Consider the following 18,156-nt stretch of genomic DNA (forward strand, 5'->3'; position numbering starts at 1 on the left):
TTGTTGCCCTCACTTTAGTACTTAGTATGAGTAAAGATTTCTCTGTTTTCTGCATTCATAATTAAAAATAATGACAGTATAAGGTTTTAAAGTGGGGGAACACAATACAGTAAGTAACAATGGAGAAAAGTGGTGTTCAGTATTGGTATATCTGAGCATGAACTTCGAGAGAATGATAAAAATTATGTCAGTTGAATATGCTCCCTCTTCTCCAATCCAATGAATATGACTATTAGAGACCACTGTGTTGTGAACAATAAATATTCATATTTTATATAGATATAGATATATATGCATATACACATTTATATACAAGTAACATGTGAAGTGTAGTTCCATTAGTCTCAGTACATATCACAGATTATCTATGTACAGAAGGCAGTGTTTTCTTTCAGTATCCCAATAATTTTAACTACTTGCAAAAAAAAATCTGTCATGGGCTTCCTACAATTTATATAATAAAAAAATCGGTCTTGATTTTTTTTTTTTTTTTGCTGACCTTTCAAGGAAACTACAGGAAGAACACAAAGTTTACAGGAACTGAATAACAATGTTGAATTTGTTAAAACTGAGGTGCACAGATTATTTTAGCACACAATACTAAAACTTGTATCTTGTGTTCATTTATTTGAGAGTTGAATAAAGATTTGTTCAGATTTCTTGCAAAATCCTTTCAAACCCTTTTTATGTCACTCTCACTATAGTACTTTCATTTTGTATTTTGATTCAGACTAATATTATGAACACATTCTCATTGTTTTAACATCAAGATTATCATTATTAGTCAGATGCCTGGGAAAGTTTATAATCCAATGGATTTCTTATTGTAATAAGCTTTGGTGGCACAAAGCACCTACAGATAGCCTCTTAAAAAAACCACCTAATTGACATTTTATTCCCCATACTGCACATGAGATGTCTTAACAAGTTTTATTGTAATAAGACTATCTAGGTTTTCAAAATTACATTTTGTAAAATAAAACTGGATGTAACTAGTTTCGTGTAAAGAGGCTTCTTAAAAATTGTTCAGATACAAAGTGACTGGCTTTGCAATTTTAGACTTTGTGCATAGCTCCCAGACTCTGTCATTTTAGGTGCTGTATGTTAAGGGAAGTCACATAAAATGCTGCTCCACTTTGCAGGAACTTAGTAAATACATGGTTGTATTAAAACCTAGTTTTGTGAGCATTTGCACAAATTAACTACTTGACCATGACAAGTGTACTGATTCTTTCTCCACTGTAAGTTAACATTAGAATGTTCTTCAAAAATCAGTCCATCTCACGCTGTCTCTGGAGTCCTAGAGCAGCCTAACACAATCTGGTGAAGGTCCATGAAGAAGTAGAAGTTTGAGACTATCAGGATTCTGACAGCATGCTCTGAGTTGTAGAACTTTCCATATTTACACCTTCTGATTCCATTTGTTGGCAAATATTAAACATGCAAATTAAAAGGAGGAAAACGACAACTAGGTCATCAACTGCTGCAAGGATTCTACAAAGAGGTTCTTGCATGACGTCAAATCGGGAAGTTAAGCACATGATGGTCCCAAAGGCACAAACAACAATTCTTAGGAAGAAAATCCATACAAGACCACCCAGGGTGAAGATTCCTCTTAAGGCAAGATTTAGGAGTAGCGGCATGTCATAAAGGTAATCTGCAAACTAAATATTCAGTTGCATTAGATTAAGATATTATTTTCACTCATTCTAATTCGTGGTTGCCAGATAAGCTTCTAATTAAAGGTTTTAGTCTAAAATTACTTAAATGCAAAATTTACCTCTAATTCTAAGTCTAACTACATTATTCAGTTAAGGTATGTCTACACTGCAGCACTATTTCAGGATACTTCCGGTATCCCAAAAGAGCTATTTTGCATCTTGACAGCTCACTCATAATTTCAAAATATCTTTTGAAATAATAGGTACACTATTCCAACGTCCCTGTAAACATTATTCCACAAGGATTTTGGAATAGCTGTTTATTTTGAAATTTGGCACTGTGTAGACAGCGCCCAATTATGAAATAAGGTATTTCGAAATACACTTGAAATAAGCTACACAATTTGTGTAGCTCAAATTGCGTAGCTTATTTCGAGCTAAGGGTGCAATGTAGACACACCTTCACTTTCCAATATTCAGAGACAGCGTTTTCCAGCAGAACTCAGCTTCCACTCAGATACTAAAAATAAAGACTAGACTTTCAAAATAACACATTATGTGCAGTTTGTGCCCTTTGGCGATCCCACCATAATGGTTGTATTGACTGCTGATCGCTTTTGAAAACGTGAGTCAGGCCACATCCAAACAGAAAGATGACCATTCCTTTCTGGTTTTGGATCTGACTTAGAAGCACACACTTAGAAGCAAGCAAAGATTTTGTGGGAGTTCAAAGCTTAGCCGCATATTCCTATGTGGCCCATTTCTAGTTCAGTTTTCTTTCCCTTGCTTAATCTCCCCACTTTTCCCCTCCCTTCCAGAATGACAGAAAGGTGCCCCACAGAGCAGAGTCCTAAGCACCTTGGTCAAATGCATCTAGCGTGGAGCACCTGGCTAAGAGGAGTGTGATCCCTGCTGTCGCTGACTTCCTTACAAAGCTACAAACAATGTGAACACCCAACAATGGAACTCCCATACTTTGACAAATTTGTTTACATTGTTTAGTCTCATTCAGCTCACTGCAGCTTAGAATAGGGCTAATTTAAGCAGACGTCGAAATATCTGTACTTACATGTCGAGGTTGTCCAGAGAACCGCTTGTTGTAATCTCTGATGTCATGTACAATGCGTTTGCTTGGCTTATCTTGTTGATTTTCACAAGAGGCATTACACAGAAGAATCACCTTCCCATGGTAAACAAAAATGAGTATTAGAGCAATACATCTCAATGTAAAGCAATGCAGGTTTTTCAGCATTAAGAAAAATACCCTTCTGCAATTTATTATGCCTCTCAATATTGTCATCATAACCTTTGCCTGGCTCCAAGTTTCACTTCATTTCCTACATGCAAACGCGCTCCTTCTGAAAGGAGAGCATGTTCTCTCAATATAATGTGCAGCCTCTGGCAAGGGTCAGACGGGGATAAGAAGTTCTGTCTTGGCTTTATGAAATATTTATGCCAGATATTCAACAAACTATATGGGGGAAAGCACTGGAGGCACATTCGATATTTTACAGCATTCCCTGATATGACAGGCATCAAATGATAGAGGCAAATGACTCCAGTGCCTTTCCAGCCTACATTGGTTCTGAGATGCTAGAAAATAAGAGGCTGCACCAATATTACCCTTGGTATTTCCTCTCAATTCTCTAACCGTCAAAAAGCAGATTTATAGAATAGCAATTACTCTTACTTTTTGTCTGCAGAGAGGACAGTTTATTGCTCCTAACCAGGAACCATGTTTCCAGTATGTAATTAGACAGGCACCTACAAAAAGAAGATTCAGGTGAAGCAGATTTACGGGAAGGCCCCCTAAGTGAATATCCCCCTTTACTCCTGTCATATGTGCCTAGACCATCAAAATGTGGCTCCGCTCTGAAAAGTGACTGTGTAAAAATGGCACTGTTCCTGCTCTGTGTTCAGACCCATATATCCTCTTTCAGGGGAGACTCTGAAGATCTGACTCCCAAAGAGCCCCTCTGGCCGCCACAGGACCACTTTTGGAGTAAGCTGTCCATCAATGTGAATAAGAAGATGAGAAACTGGCTCTCATGGCTAAGAAGTTTTGTATTCCTCTGTACTGTGGTCTTCTCTGTGGAACTGCCCCAGCTGCTGGACTCAATTCTGTCCTCATCATCTTGAGAATGGGTAAGTTCCACCTGCATGGTTATCAAGGCAGCTCCTCTGTCCTTACATCCCCAGTTTCATCTGCACAACTTCCCTGAAGACTAAGGATTGTACAAATATAACTCAAAGTACAGTTTGAGGTCACAGCGATTGCACAAGCGCTGCTGAGGGCAATATCTGAGATGCAGAAACGCTATTAGGGATGTTAAATTTGGCCCAAAAGTCCAAAGTTTTTTTTAAAGGACCCTTACTTCAGTTTCTGAAACAATGGCTGCAATAGTTTACATTTGTTTTTGTTTGAATGTAGTTTATTTTATTTTTTTTTTAAATGCTGCTGCTTCTTTGCATGTGCAAAAGCTCAGTTTTGAAAACAGACTATTTAATCCTTGTACTGCATGGACAGATTGCTCTGCCCAGGCAAGTCCTCCTGAAGACAATGGAATCTCAGTGCACAATCAAACAAACCTCAGCTTTCCAATGGCTTTTAAAAAGGCAAACTGGCCATTAAAAATGTTACATGCTGAATCGTTTGTGAAGGATCACAGGAAGGGAATGGCCCCTCTGAAGTTCAGGTATTCATGTGTCAGTTTGTTTTCATAAATTAGACCAAATCCCATTTTAATCAAGTTTGCTATTCTGCTTTTTGAGGGAGTTCATGGAGCTCCAGTGAAATATTTTGTGGTTATTGGTAATTAGAAAAAAAAATATTGGTTCAAGATCAGTTTTCCTCTTAACTTCCTGAACATATGGTTCAAAATGAGTCTGCAAATGAAAACTCAGAGGAGAACTATATGTATTACCAATAATAATAAATTCAGACTTTTCTGTAAATCTCCAGTTAATCCTCTTAAAACGCTATGGGATGGCCAAATTTAAAAAAATAAGATTCTGCATCAGAGTGGGATTCATCAAAAGTGCTCAGCATTGACCTAATCCTGTTTTGATGGAAACTAGGTGAGCATTATAGTCAGAGCAAATTTAGACCTATGCTGCACTTTTTTATAACCCCACCCTCAAGTTTTATTCATGTAGGACATGAAAAGACAATACTGTACAAGATTTGATTCTATATAAGTACAGGTATTTCACAATATGTGCAGTCCATTAGGTGGGATCACCTTTCTGAAGAGCAAAGAATGATACAGGAAGGAAAATCAAGTCTAGAGAAAGAAGGAGAAATAAACCTCAGGGAGAAGAAAATATGATATTATTCTTCACTGCTATGTCTTTCTCCTCATTTGAAAATCTGTAGAATGCAGCATGTCTGATATTAGGTGAATCATGTTTTGTGGCCATATGTTTTGCTCATATTTGTTCCAGCTTGGATCGAATTCAAGATCTTTTTCTCAGTGTGCATTTTATAAACCATTTGATGTACACCAACACAGGAGAATCCTGAAGTATTCCCATGTAGACTTTCATAATTGGTAATTCCTATTTGCACTGTGCTTTTTATTGTGGAGATGGAAGTAGTGTTCTTGAACAAGTTGCGCAGGATGATCTATAGAACAATGAGACTTTCTAGAAACAAAAATATGTTTCTGTAATAGAAAATAAATCTTCCAGCACGTTTTCATGCATCTCCCTACATCTATTGCTGAGATCTCTTTTCTTTCCTAAACACATAGTAGTTGTTATATGATGATGTCCTAAGACAAGATGGTCCCATTACTCTCTTCAGCAAATGCTTATGACAACATTAGTGTCTGATTGTCTTATTCTCATTTACACTAAAAATCTCTTTAAACAATTCTGGTACTGTCAAGGGAGCTTAAAGTATCAGTTGGATACAAATGTAATTTGCATCTGCTTTAAGGCCCCTTTACACTGCCAGAACAGAATAGTGGCACAAGTTTTCTGACTATGCAAATATGGAAGTATATCATGAAATCAGTTAATGGAATGTTCCAGTTTTATACCTGTATAACTCTACTGAAGTCAATAATTACATGAGCATAAAAACTGAATTAAACACTAGGGAATCATACCTGGTATTTCAACTTTTCCCTGATCTTTAAAAAAAAGAGGGAAATATAAAAACTTGCATTTACGTAACAGTAGGGTTACCATTTTATATACTCATAAGACATCCAGAAGTGTTCAGATTCTCCTAGTAATTTTAACTTGCCTCATGGCACACATTGGACCTGATTCTAATCTCATGCCAATTTTATACCAATGTGAACATGATCAGAATAATTCCATTATGAATGGTGGATTTAAAAGTATACCCACAGAGAGAGATGTTTTCTTAGCTATACAATTGTTTTCTTAGCTATACAGAGGAAATTCAAGTGTATTTCAATGGCAGCAGTATAGACAGTTGTAAGATCAAAATTAGGGCCTATGTGTGCAATGTATGTGAGTTAACATTATAAATTCAACTTTTCATTTCTTAGCTTCTGTGTGAGCTTAATTTAGCATTCCTATAAAGTTGTAACATTATAAAAATGTAGGATTTGTACTCTTAGTTGTCACATAATTATTACAATCTTTCTTTACTATTTTTTTTCGCATGCGATGGACTCCATTGCAACTGATCAATATAAGATGGCTTCTGAGATATAGCTGTTGCTTGTTTATTGCCTCGAGACTTTCTGGGCATTTCAAACCTTTCCACCACCTCGGGAATGTAAAGGCAGTGGGGAAACAAATATGTTGTTGCTGATTTTTCCAGTGATTTAAAATTAACAAGAGTGGGCATGATGCTACTTGCAGTGGCAGAATTCCCATGGATCCAACGGACTCTGGCATGGGTCCACATGTATGCTTTCTGAGATTTCAGTAATGTGTGTGGTATACATACTAATTTACACTAGCATTGTGCATGCTAATCTGGAAAACTTACCACAAAATAAATGTCCACAATTGGTTTCTACTGGGAAAGTAGCAGTTTGGAGACAGATTGGGCAGTTCAAATCACTGTGGTAAGAGGGTTGCCAATGTCTGAAAGCTTCCTAAAAGAGAAAAAAGCCAAAATTTTGTAGTGGATGCACATTTTGAATGACACGTTCAGTTTATTAATAACTTATTTAGCCTTCAAACAACTTCATAAACATTAAGTACACCACAGCCATGTGAAGAATCATCTCCACACAACAGATGCGGAAAATGAAGCAAACTGAAGGTAAGTGACTCAGCCACTGTCACAATGGCATTGGTGTCAGAGAAAGGATTAGAACCATGCCTATGTCCTGCAGGCTCTAAAGGATGTAGTCCATTATATTGCCCAGTTCAGCGTTGCTGCTAACTCAAAGCCCTAAATTCTTCCTCAGTTGCTGAAATATTGTTTGGCCCTTCTCTGCCACTGTTGTTCTCCTTCATCTTCCTCAGTAACTTTTTAAATATATTGGAATGAACTAGTTGGGGTGTGCATGTACTACTGCTTACTGCAGGATGGCATCATTACCTGTCAACTGTGTGTCATAGATACTTTATAGCTAATACCACATGAAGAGTCTCCATTTGCCAAATAGAGGACATGATTTTAGAGCAGCATGATACGAGTTCTACCTTTGTCATCAGTGACAAAGTATCAGTGTGATACTCCAGAGGAGCACTGTGAGGGCCTAGGTAGTGATTCATTTACTACAATATCTCTAGAATATTCTAGCCTACCATTCTAATTTATGAAGATCATAAGGCTTACCTTGGTTTCCAGATGTTTGTTTCAAAATTACTCACTTTCCCATTGCTAAAAAGCCAATATACCTGACATTATACTCATATCTTCTATGTTTGTCTTGGGCTACATCTACACTGCACAGTTATTTTGGGATAAGCTATTCCAGAATACTTATTACAAAATAGCTTATTTCGAAATAGCATGTCTGTACTGCAGAGAAGCCTCAAAATTAGTCTGGGGCAGGCTTCCCTAATGTTGATGTGCTATCTCGATTTAGAGCCCCAGGAGGAATAACTTAGAATGGCCCTGGTGAGGGGCTATTTCGAAATAGCAGAAGTGGAGCATCTACACACACATTATTTCGAAATAGCTGTTTCGGAATAGTCATTATTCTTCATAGAATGAGGCTTACAGAAGTCAGAATAAACCATGTTATTTCAAAATTATTTCAAAATAATAGAATTGCTGTGTAGACGCTCACATAGTTATTTCAGAATAACGGCCGTTATTCAAAAATAACTTTGCTGTGTAGACTCACCCTTACTGAATAACTGGCAAGGAAGCCACTAACCTGTGATTTTTTTTAAAACCACATATCATCAAATCCTTGCTATCATTGAAAATTTATTCCAACTTCACTTATTCAGATTTATTAGCTGGTTTGTAATGGATCATGAGAAAGTATGTGCGTGTCACATACTGTTTAGACAGATCAATGAAAATCTTGCATTTAGTTAATTACCATCTGTCCTGGCTACTCTTAGATCAGCCAGTGACATAAATCTAATAAAAGTGCAGTCAATCTGTCCTCCTGGAAATGAAGTTATTCTAATTTTCATATCACACCTGTTGAATTTGGGAAACTGCTCCCACAGAAGTTCATCTTGCTGAAAGAGGGTAATACCATTTGCCTTTCACATTTTACGTACTTACAAAGGGTACAGAAGGAGAACTACTGTCAATTCCACAATTTCATTTTGAATTTTGATCAGAAAGTGGTGTGAAGTAACTGTGGGTTATGCTGACGGACAAAATTTGGATTTTTTTCCACAGAGAAAAATCAGGGATAGATATGATTTTTATCATGAGATCACCGTATGCTTGTCATATCTTATTGCTCAACAAGATGATCAGTGCCAATATTCTTGTTTGCTCTGGCCTGTATTTCAAACACTACCTTGGCATACACTTTCCTGACAGATCAATGAACCCACTTCCACACATATTTGATCTATTTATGGAAGATTTGATAAAGGGGGAAAATGGAACTTAGAACCTTGAATGCCAGACATCAGCCAGAGCCAGAGAAATGAATGACGATTCAATCACATTTAAAAATCAGGCATAGGTTTAATTTTTATGAATGTAGCACTTCTAAGAAAAAAGAAACCATCTAACATGCATTTCTGCAAAACAATGGAGCTTGAATCCAGGTATCCATGCCACAGTGCGGTCTAAAATTATCAGTATGTTGCATTAATACATTTAAAATCAGCACCCTCTAAATAAGGAGCAAAGGGGGGCAATTGAACAGGAGCCCGGTGAAATTAAGAGGGTCTGGGGCTGCTGTACGGTAATGGCAGCCCTGATCTGGTCCTTTTAAATAGCGCTGCTGTAGTAGCATGGCAGCAGCATCGGGGAGCCCCAGAGCTCGGATTCGTGGAGCAACAAGGCGGGAAGGGAGCCCAGAGTTCCTTGCCGATTTAAGCCCAATGTTCAGATCAGTAGAGCAGCAGCAGTGACAACGGGGGAGGGGGGGTGGCAGATGCTCCCTGCGGCTTTAAACCCTGCACAGATCCACTGAGTAGCAGGGAAGAGCCAGGCTGGGACTGGAGGAGAGGGCCAGGATGGGAAGAGAAGAAGGGAGCCAAACTCTGGGGGTAAAGCTGGGCATGGGAGTGCAGGGAGCGAGGGTCCAAGGGGCTTGAGGAACTGGGCTGGGAAGGGAAAAGAGCAGAAGGGTGCAAGCAGGGGTAAGCTGGGAGAAAGGAGCTGAGAGGGGGCACAGGACCACTATGGGGCAGTGCTGGGCTGGATGTGGGGGGCACCTCAATGCAGGTGGGGGATAGGGCAGCTACTGACCAGAGGGTCCTCTGATTTAGAGGGGGAGCTCAGGGTTTCTCTGGATGGAGAGCAGAGTGGCTTGTGGCTCCCTCTGAGGGAAGCAGGTGGAGGCCCATTGATGTGTTGTCCTGGGGCCTGGACTGCTAAGAATGCATTTTTAAAAATAAAACATCAAAACTCTGGACAAAATCTTCTTTCATCTTAGTCATGATACTGTAAATGTGTCTGGCACGTGTCTTCTACAGGCAGTATATGAATTATTTCACCCACTACTGAAATGCAGCCACCTCTGGAGAGGAATAACAACGCACAGCAACATAATGTGTTTAGGACAGGAAGTGTCATATACCACAGTTACGTGACAGAATAATTTAAGATGGGGAGAATGTTAATTACCCAACGAGAATTTGTCCAGGTTCCTGGGAACAACGCTTGAAAAAATTACTATGGATAGTTTTATTGACCACAAATGGCAAGCCTCTCTGTTTCTCCTCTTATCAGAACAGACTTCTCCAGCAGGACAGAGCACTCTGGAATGGTACTAGTTCAACAGTCTAGGAGAAGACTGCCACCCAACAAAAATCCAACACTATGTCATGGATCAGTCTGGGTTTGCCTTAAAGATCACCTGTCTAAGTGCTGACCAGGATGCACCGTGCTTAGCTTCTGAGATATTGAAAATACGGTAGCCCAAGAAGGTAGGGGAAATGGAATTACAAACAACTGCAGCAGCCACAACCCTGAAAAAATTGCCTCGTGGTAAACAGATTTTAACACAACAACTTAAAAAACACATGAGACATGGCACATTAACGTTGCTGCGCCCGCCATGGTTCATGGGGGGTATTTATACACTGTTATTACATCAAAGTTTGACTTTAAAGGGGCAGAGCCTCAACTGATGTAAATGGTCACAGCTCCATTGATAGAACTATGACAGCTGAGGATTTGCCCGAAAGTCTGTAGTTTTTTTTACACGTTGCATATCTTACCTAATTGGATTATGTATCAGCCTTTAGTCTGAAAAGTAATAAAATGCTCATTTCTTTAAGCTTTTGTCTCATACAAGAAAGGGAGCAAATGTGTTTCTAATTGTGTAACTGAGCTATTGAATCCAGGGAAACCCAGAATTCCCAGACCGTAACTGATGGAAAATCTGAAATGCTCTCCTGACCTCTGGAATCTCAACAGGTATAAATTGCCTAGATATTTTATATTGAAATATGTTTTAAAATAATGAACTTACAATAGGATTCCTAGGAGGCAAATGTTTACATTCTTTTTCCAGATGACTCATCTTCTGCTGACTTAAATTAGCAAACCTGTAAAAAACAGTTTATGCCATTTAGAAAATGATCGACTTTGATGTTACCATATTGTCAGGCAATGTTAGTCCCAATTTCCGAGCTGTGTCATTGCACAAATAGGTGCATAAACTCATCAAGACATAGGCTTTTTTCTAGCAGGAGCTACCTTTCAATGTCAAGTTGAGACATTGAAAATAATAGTCACTATATTCACAGCATGACGTGTATCATATTTAGAAAAAAAACAAAGTTAGATGACAATTTGACAATGATTCCCCCTTAAGGACATATACATAAAGCAAATAAATTTAATACATTGCTACCAAGCAAGCAGTTATTTATCTTCTCGTGATATTTACTTTTGAATGAAGGGAAAGGCAAGATTCTCCTATTCCTGCAATGTTATCTTACCACAGAAAGATTCATGTGTTAACTTTCGTGGTCCTGATCCTGCACGTTGCTCTTCATAGGCACTCCCTGGCATCTATACAGCCTTCTTGGTTTCCCAGAAGCTCTATACCATTCATACATCTACCCACATTTTGACAATTGCAAGACTAAGATCCCATTTTATTTCATTGTATATTTCATGCAGTATGAGAAACTTCCCACCAAAAGAAAAGGCCAGAATAGAATGGCAGCAGCTTTACTGAGATAAAAACCCTAATTGACATCACTGGTTTCAAAATGCGGAAGGCTTGCACGATTTAGCCATATATTGTAAAAATCTTAGACGTATACAGAAGTAGAAACAAAATCTAGTATCGGTCTTTAGATATACATCTTAGAATAGAACTGCTGTGTAGGGTGTAGGTCTAGGCTTTTAGTAATCATTACAATGGCTTTTTCAATCCCCCTTGATCATCTTTTGGCTTGGTGAATAGGTCCGTAAAAAACAGGACATTTAAAATAAACTAAAAATAATTCTGATGAGCTTTTGTTGCTTCCCTGCCCTGCCCAGCCTTTGGAATTTATCAGATTGTACATATTTATCCAGAGGAGGACCGTGCTGATGATGGCTACGATGGCTTTGACTTTTCCCTGGCACAGTCAAAGACTGAGGGACAGGTTTTGAAGCTGCCAGTGGAACTGCCCCAGATTTATACTGGTGTATCGGAGACCAGAATCCATGCCTGAAAGATGTTACTGATCCTTGATCTAAATGTTTGCACCTGCATTTTGGGAAAGAAGACTAGGGCTTTCTAGAACATGAAACTTCTATTCATTGGCTACAAAGAGAAGTGTTTGGGATAGATTTTGTAATTTTTGAGTGGTAAAACTGTGTAAGGCATTTAGAAACTTTGTTCCTGTTACAATTAATGGGAGCTGGACATCCCATGCCCCTAAGGCAGCTGGGGAGGAAAAAGGCTGTCTGATTAACAACTAATTAGTGAATTTTGTCTCATCACATGGGGCTTCCATACTTCTAGGGTATGTCTACACAGCAGGGCTTTACTCGAAATAAGCTGCACAAATTGAGCTACATCAATTGTGTAGCTTATTTCAAAATTGGGAGTGTCTACTCAGCACTTATTTTGAAATAGAGCATTCCTCCTCCAACTTCCCTTACTCCTTGTACAATGATGGTTACAGGAGTCGGAATAAAAAGTCCTCCAGCTTGACAGTATTTTGACATTATTTCAAAATAACTGCCTGCTGTGTAGACACCGACTAAATTATTTCAGAATAATGCTAGTTAATTTAAAATAATGTTGTTGTGTAGCCATCCCCCTAGTGTGGTATATGGCATAATTATTTACACAAGATGAATAGATGCTGACAGGGACAGATTGAAAAATACCATATTTTATATTCAAAGATGTTTTAAATCTATTTAATATATCGGTACAAAACCACTTTTTCTTGTATGAATGTTCTTGTATATGTCTACATGAGATACTGAAAGACCATATACTATCCTTTCCAAATAATGGAGTCAGTGATCTAATAAATCTTATCCACTCTAAGACCTTGTCTCCACTTACTGGGAGATCGATGCTTCAGAGATCGATCTTTCAGGGTTTGATTTAGCAGGTCTAGTAAAGACCCACTAAATTGACTGCTGATCGCACCGCCATTGACTCGAGTATTTCACCCAGTCATGAGGAGAAAGTGAAGTTAGCATGAGAGTTGCCCGTCGACCTCCCGAAGTGAGGACATGGAAATTCAGACTAAGGTATGTCAACTCCAGTTATGCTATTCGCGTAGCTGGAGTTGCATATCTTAGTTCGACTTTGTCCCCTAGTTTAGACCTGACCTAAGTGTTGTGATCTCATGGTCATCCTCAGACTGTACATTCGAGGTAACAAAAGAGGATGCTTGACCCTGTTTCTGAGTTCCTTTTGCAGTGGTATTTCTCCAAACTTCCTATGTTTAGTCTAATTATATTTATAGAAAAGTGGACTGGGATTTATAAAAGAGATCATAAAAAACAAAATTGATATCTGTCATGGTGAGCAGAGGGCTACTCACAAATCTGCCCCCGAAGGGAAACAAATTTGCTTTTTTGAAAAATTCATGGGCCTGTGCTTGCTCACATTGAATTCAATGTCCTCAAAACTGCAGTTGACTCAGATGGAAGTAGGAACATACCCTACACATAATGTAGCTTGTGAGTATCAATCAATTATGCAGCCTTTATACATGGACAATTAAAAGCACACCTTTCTGAAAGGAGGACTCTGTGGGCAATGCAGGACTCATTGATATAGAAATAAACTGTCATCGCTGGGAAAGGAAATAAGTATCTTAACTTATCTCACTCTTCCGGTAGCGTCTCTTCCTCTCTTGATACCTTTTATTGTCATTGTTAAGAATTAACCTTTTTTAATGATGCACAATGTTTGAGGCAGAGGCAAGGTTCAATTTTACTGTTCAATACAATAAAAATAGCGTCCTTATCATAGAAGTATTAACAGCAACAAGGTAGAAAGTCAATTTAAAAAGGGCAAATTATATTGAATATTGCTCACGTCACGTGGGCCTATGAGATGTTTGGACTCTGCTCCTGGAAACAAAGGTGGGCATGTATAGCACTACTCAGGTGAATTGTCCCTGGGAAGCAGAGGTGAAAGTAAGCTGATGCACCCATGCAGTGCTCCAGCAAGAAACTGCAAGGGGATGTGTGGCATACTCCCAGCCTGGCTTCTGGGACCTGTATGTGCTGCTGCAGCCCCTTCCCTCCTGAAATGCTGCCTTTGCCCAATATCCTGCACATACCCTTGAACTCCCCAGACTCCTACCTTGAGTTCCCTGCCCTGAATCCTGCACACCCCACATCCTGAATCCCTTTTATCCCCAAACCTTTTCTCCTGCACCCCCATACCTCCAGCTCCCTGCGCTGATCCCCTCCCCACAGCTCCCAACCTTGACTCCTGCTTACTCCTTCCGCATCTCCAACCCCCTGCCCTGACATCACCTCCCCCCACAGAACAGCGCCTGTAACAAACTTAAATTACTTTCACCCCTGCTGGGAAGTATCACTGCTGTCCTGAGAAAAGCTCTGTATCTGTGTTTGCAGGATCTGGGCTGGTTTTCCCTGGGTGGTATTTGAAACCACTCATTAAGGGATTGATTGTCAGACTGCATGCACACGGGCTAAGGTGGGAGTCTGTGAACTGCTAGCAGTGCCTGAGGCACCGTGAATGTGATATATTATTGTGCTGTAACTAGAGCTCTGTGCCTGGAGGTTTAATTCTAGTCTAAGTGTTTTTGCAAGTTAAAGAGAAGCATCTTCTAGAAGCTGGTTGGATTGCTATAGCGATCGTGCTAAAAATGGAAATATGAGGCCCGGAATTGGGCAGGTTTCAGCTGTGCAAAGGGCTGTGGATAATGGGGCCAGCCTACTCCCATGAAAAGTGAGTTGAGAAAAGCTGCCTCCTTATCTCTGACCTGAGTCTCCCCTTTGTAGTTTAAAGTGACCATTCGTTTAAAAAAAGAAACAGAGCTGCCATCTGTTTAAGTTGAACTAAATCCAACATCTATAATAGGTCTCAGCAAAAGGGAAAGAGTTGGAATGTGACAAGGGAGTCTGTCACTGACCTGCACATGTCCTTGTTAATACAGTCCTCCAGGTTTATCAAACTCATCAAATTGCATCATAATATACCTAGTAACAGTTAATTCCCAAACCTTGCAGGTTAATTCTTCTATTTGCTAGCCTCGTTTACTCCTTACCCATTTTGTTTATGTTTATTCTATTTAATTATTGTTTCTATCCCTCTGGGAAGTTTAATTTAAGACAAGAAACAAAATAAAACATAAATCATAGTTATATTCTTATTCTAAGGTTATTTTAATTTATTTTAACATGTGAAATAGGGTTGCCAGATGGTTTAACCAAAAATACCGAACACCCTCCCACCCCCAAAAAAAACCACCGGGAAAAAATTCTGTTGAGGGAAAAAAAAGGAGGAGACCAAAGTTGTTGAGGAAAAAATAAGGACCACAACAGCAGTTATTAAGCAAAAAAAAAAAATTTAAAAAATAAAAATATCAGCCTGGCCCCTTTAAGAAGAGGCTTTTTTGCTGGTGGCCATTTTGTTTTTCTGTTCCAGCCACAAGACAAGCCCCTGCGGAACCAGGTAAGCAGGGGGGAGGCATCCGGGGGGGCTTGGCGGGGAATCCAGGGTGCCGGTATGGGGTCCAGGGAGGCAGGGGCTGGGCCCGGTTGCTGAGTGTGTTGTAGGGTTGCCAAGTGTCCAGTATTTTCACCTACTGGCAAGGAAGAAAACAGAAAATACTGGACGTTTTAGGTGTCCAGTATTTTCTGAATTTTTTTTTTACCGGACAGGAGGTGAAAATACCAGACTATCTGGGTCAGTACTGGACACCAGGCAACTGTAATGTGAAAAACTGGTAATGATTGTCCTCTTGTTGCTGGACATCACCAGGAAACCAGAGTCAGCCAGCCACGTGGGGGTATACATTAGAGGCAGAACCAAACAATCCAAGGTCTTTGACGTGGGGTGCAGATGAATGCTAACTCTTGTCCCAGAAGCTGCCAAAACATGGGGCCTTATTTTCATCTGACACTAGTGTAACTTCATTAACTTCAAATATGTTACTCCCTAATCTATACTGGTGTATCTGAGTTCAGAATCAGGCCAGTAGTATTTGCTATGAACTCTAGCCACAGAAGGACAAGGTGCAGAGCAGTAAATTGTTTAGTGACCACTAGTGGCAGATACACAGTGAGAGATCTTCAGCTGGTATGAATAGGAGAGATCCATTTGGGCATCAATAGAGCTTTTACAGTTTATATACCAGCTGAAGATCTGTCTTACAGTAAATTATTGTTTTATAGCAGACACCTCAGCTTGAGAATAAAGGACTGAGGGAAGTGAGGTATGGGAGAATAAAACTGAGCTCTGGAGAAATGTTTGGCTAGAGTTTCCCGTACAATATGTACCAGTTCCGACTTACATACAAATTCAACTTAAGAACAAACCTACAGTCCCTATCTTGTACGTAACCCGGGGACTGCCTGTACAGTTATTTTAGATGCCTACATACAGATTTAAGTTGTGAACATTACAAGCCCAAGTGAGAAAATACAGGCTATGATTTTTAACCATAGTATGTCCCTTTTAACAGAAAAAAAATTGATGATAGCTCTAAGAGACTTTCTAAGTAAAACTATTCCTTACTGGGGGAGAGCTAGAACCTCTTCTTCATGCTACATATGCTTGTGACAGCCTTTGAAGACTATTATATTAAAAATACAAGAAGTATACGCTGGATGTTGATAATATAGTGCTTGCTATCAAATCTTATAGTTGCTACAGGTTTATATGGGTTGGTTTAGTTGTTCCATTTTAAAAATTGTCCTTATAAGTCAGATTTTTAAATGAGTTCTACTGACAATTAGGCACCTAAATAAGGGCCAGATTTTCACAGATGTTCAGCCTCCAGAAGCTCCCAATATGATGCTTAGTGTCAGATTTTCAAGACAGCTGAGTTATTTTTACAATCTGGCCAACTATTTTAGGGTCTAATGCAAACAGAGCTCTTTGGTGGAAAAATTTGCTCCTGACTGTGGGTACTGACAGATCTCTGAAAATCTAACTCGTACTGTTTAGCTGTCATTGTTGTGCTTTGCATATGGTTAAGAAGAATGCACCCATGAATTGTCAACTAGTTATTAGAGCTTGATTGGGGAGGCAGAATTTCTAATCCTTTCTCTGTTTCAGTGGTCTTGGGAAAGGCATTTAATCTCTCAGTTTCATATATGCAATTTTTATTTAATCTGAAACAATCAATGATAATATTTGCCTATCTCTAAGGGCATTAATTAAAGTTTGCAAGCTCTATCTAGATGAAAAGCATTAACTGTTAGTGCTTTCTGTAAGGAACATCTGACATGATTGAGTATTAAAATACTCCTCACTCTGAAGTTTAAATTTGTTAGAATTTATAGTACAATCTTATCTCAGGGTCAAACCAAACCCCTGTCACACATGAGCTGTGGCTGTGTTTAAAGTACGGTGCTTTTAAAATTGCTGCTGTGGAGGCACATAAATAATAATACAATGCAAGAGCTGATTGTACTGGGCTGCAAATGAAAACATAATTTTCAGCAATTATACAGAATAACTATTTGACAGTAAATATTTGACCGTACATATTAAGCCTGGCCACAAGCAAATTAAAAATATTAGACATCTTGTAAGGAAGGAGGAATTGGTTTGTGCCAAAGTTCCTCTTTTTCAAAAACAGATTTAAATTTGGGTTTCCAGTAATTAAAATACTATGGATCTTTTTACATGGAATGTTTACTCCAGTACAAAAGAGCACAATAATCATTCTAAAGCATGCTTCCTACCTGGGTTCCGAAGGTCTGCATAAAGTATGGCTTAGCATTTCTACTTTTATTATAGTTGTGTGAAGGAAAGTTTAATAGCTAGACGACCTGTCTCTTCCGCCCGTTGACAGAGAAGTGTCATGATGTGCGGTCATCACACACAATTCACTGAGGCAGGTTTCAGCTCAGTTAATGATTAACCGGGTTGCCTAATGACAAGAGTTTTTTAGGTTGTCTAAATTCCACTGAGGAAAGAAACCTCTTTTCAAATAAAGCAACTTAGCTCTTTTTTTAAACCTCCCTCCCCCAAAGTCCTCTAGACTTTTAACAAAGATTTTTTAAACGTGATTAAAAAGATACACAAATGTAACTGCAATATTGCATTGCTATTTTTTAAATATTAACTCAATCAAGGTCATGCCACTAGTGTTGTGATCATATGATACAGTAGGTGCCTATCTAGTGTATAGATAAGAGATTAGCTAGAATTCTGTGGTGAAACAGGCTTAATACTTGCCAGACATTTGATAGCTTAAAATTGCATAACTATTTAAATAAATTCTGCAGCACACT

General features: G+C 39.0%; 1 protein-coding gene across 1 annotated transcript; it reads right to left on the reverse strand.

The window, feature by feature from the left end:
* Positions 1-1,341: 1,341 nt before the first annotated feature.
* On the reverse strand, positions 1,342-17,737 carry LOC102455665 (E3 ubiquitin-protein ligase RNF170-like). Its single transcript, XM_006133506.4, has 6 exons — positions 17,605-17,737; positions 10,721-10,796; positions 6,634-6,742; positions 3,352-3,425; positions 2,731-2,841; positions 1,342-1,664 (listed from the first exon to the last, which is right to left on the reverse strand). The coding sequence occupies exons 1-6, from the start codon at positions 17,640-17,642 to the stop codon at positions 1,359-1,361; spliced, it is 714 nt and encodes a 237-aa protein (XP_006133568.1). The 5' UTR covers positions 17,643-17,737; the 3' UTR covers positions 1,342-1,358.
* Positions 17,738-18,156: the final 419 nt, after the last annotated feature.

The sequence above is a fragment of the Pelodiscus sinensis genome, chromosome 9, assembly GCF_049634645.1.
Source record: "Pelodiscus sinensis isolate JC-2024 chromosome 9, ASM4963464v1, whole genome shotgun sequence".
Taxonomy (NCBI): domain Eukaryota; kingdom Metazoa; phylum Chordata; order Testudines; family Trionychidae; genus Pelodiscus; species Pelodiscus sinensis.

What these genes read in the sequence shown, in the direction of transcription:
- LOC102455665 (XM_006133506.4), bottom strand. Translation starts at nt 17,642, where the DNA reads ATGCTAAGCCATACTTTATGCAGACCTTCGGAACCCAG. An exon ending in TGCCTCCTAGGAATCCTATT is followed by an intron (nt 6,743 to 10,720) that starts GTAAGTTCATTA and finishes TTTCTCTTTTAG; the next exon opens with GAAGCTTTCAGACATTGGCA. An exon ending in TTGTGGACATTTATTTTGTG is followed by an intron (nt 3,426 to 6,633) that starts GTAAGTTTTCCA and finishes TTCTTTTTGTAG; the next exon opens with GTGCCTGTCTAATTACATAC.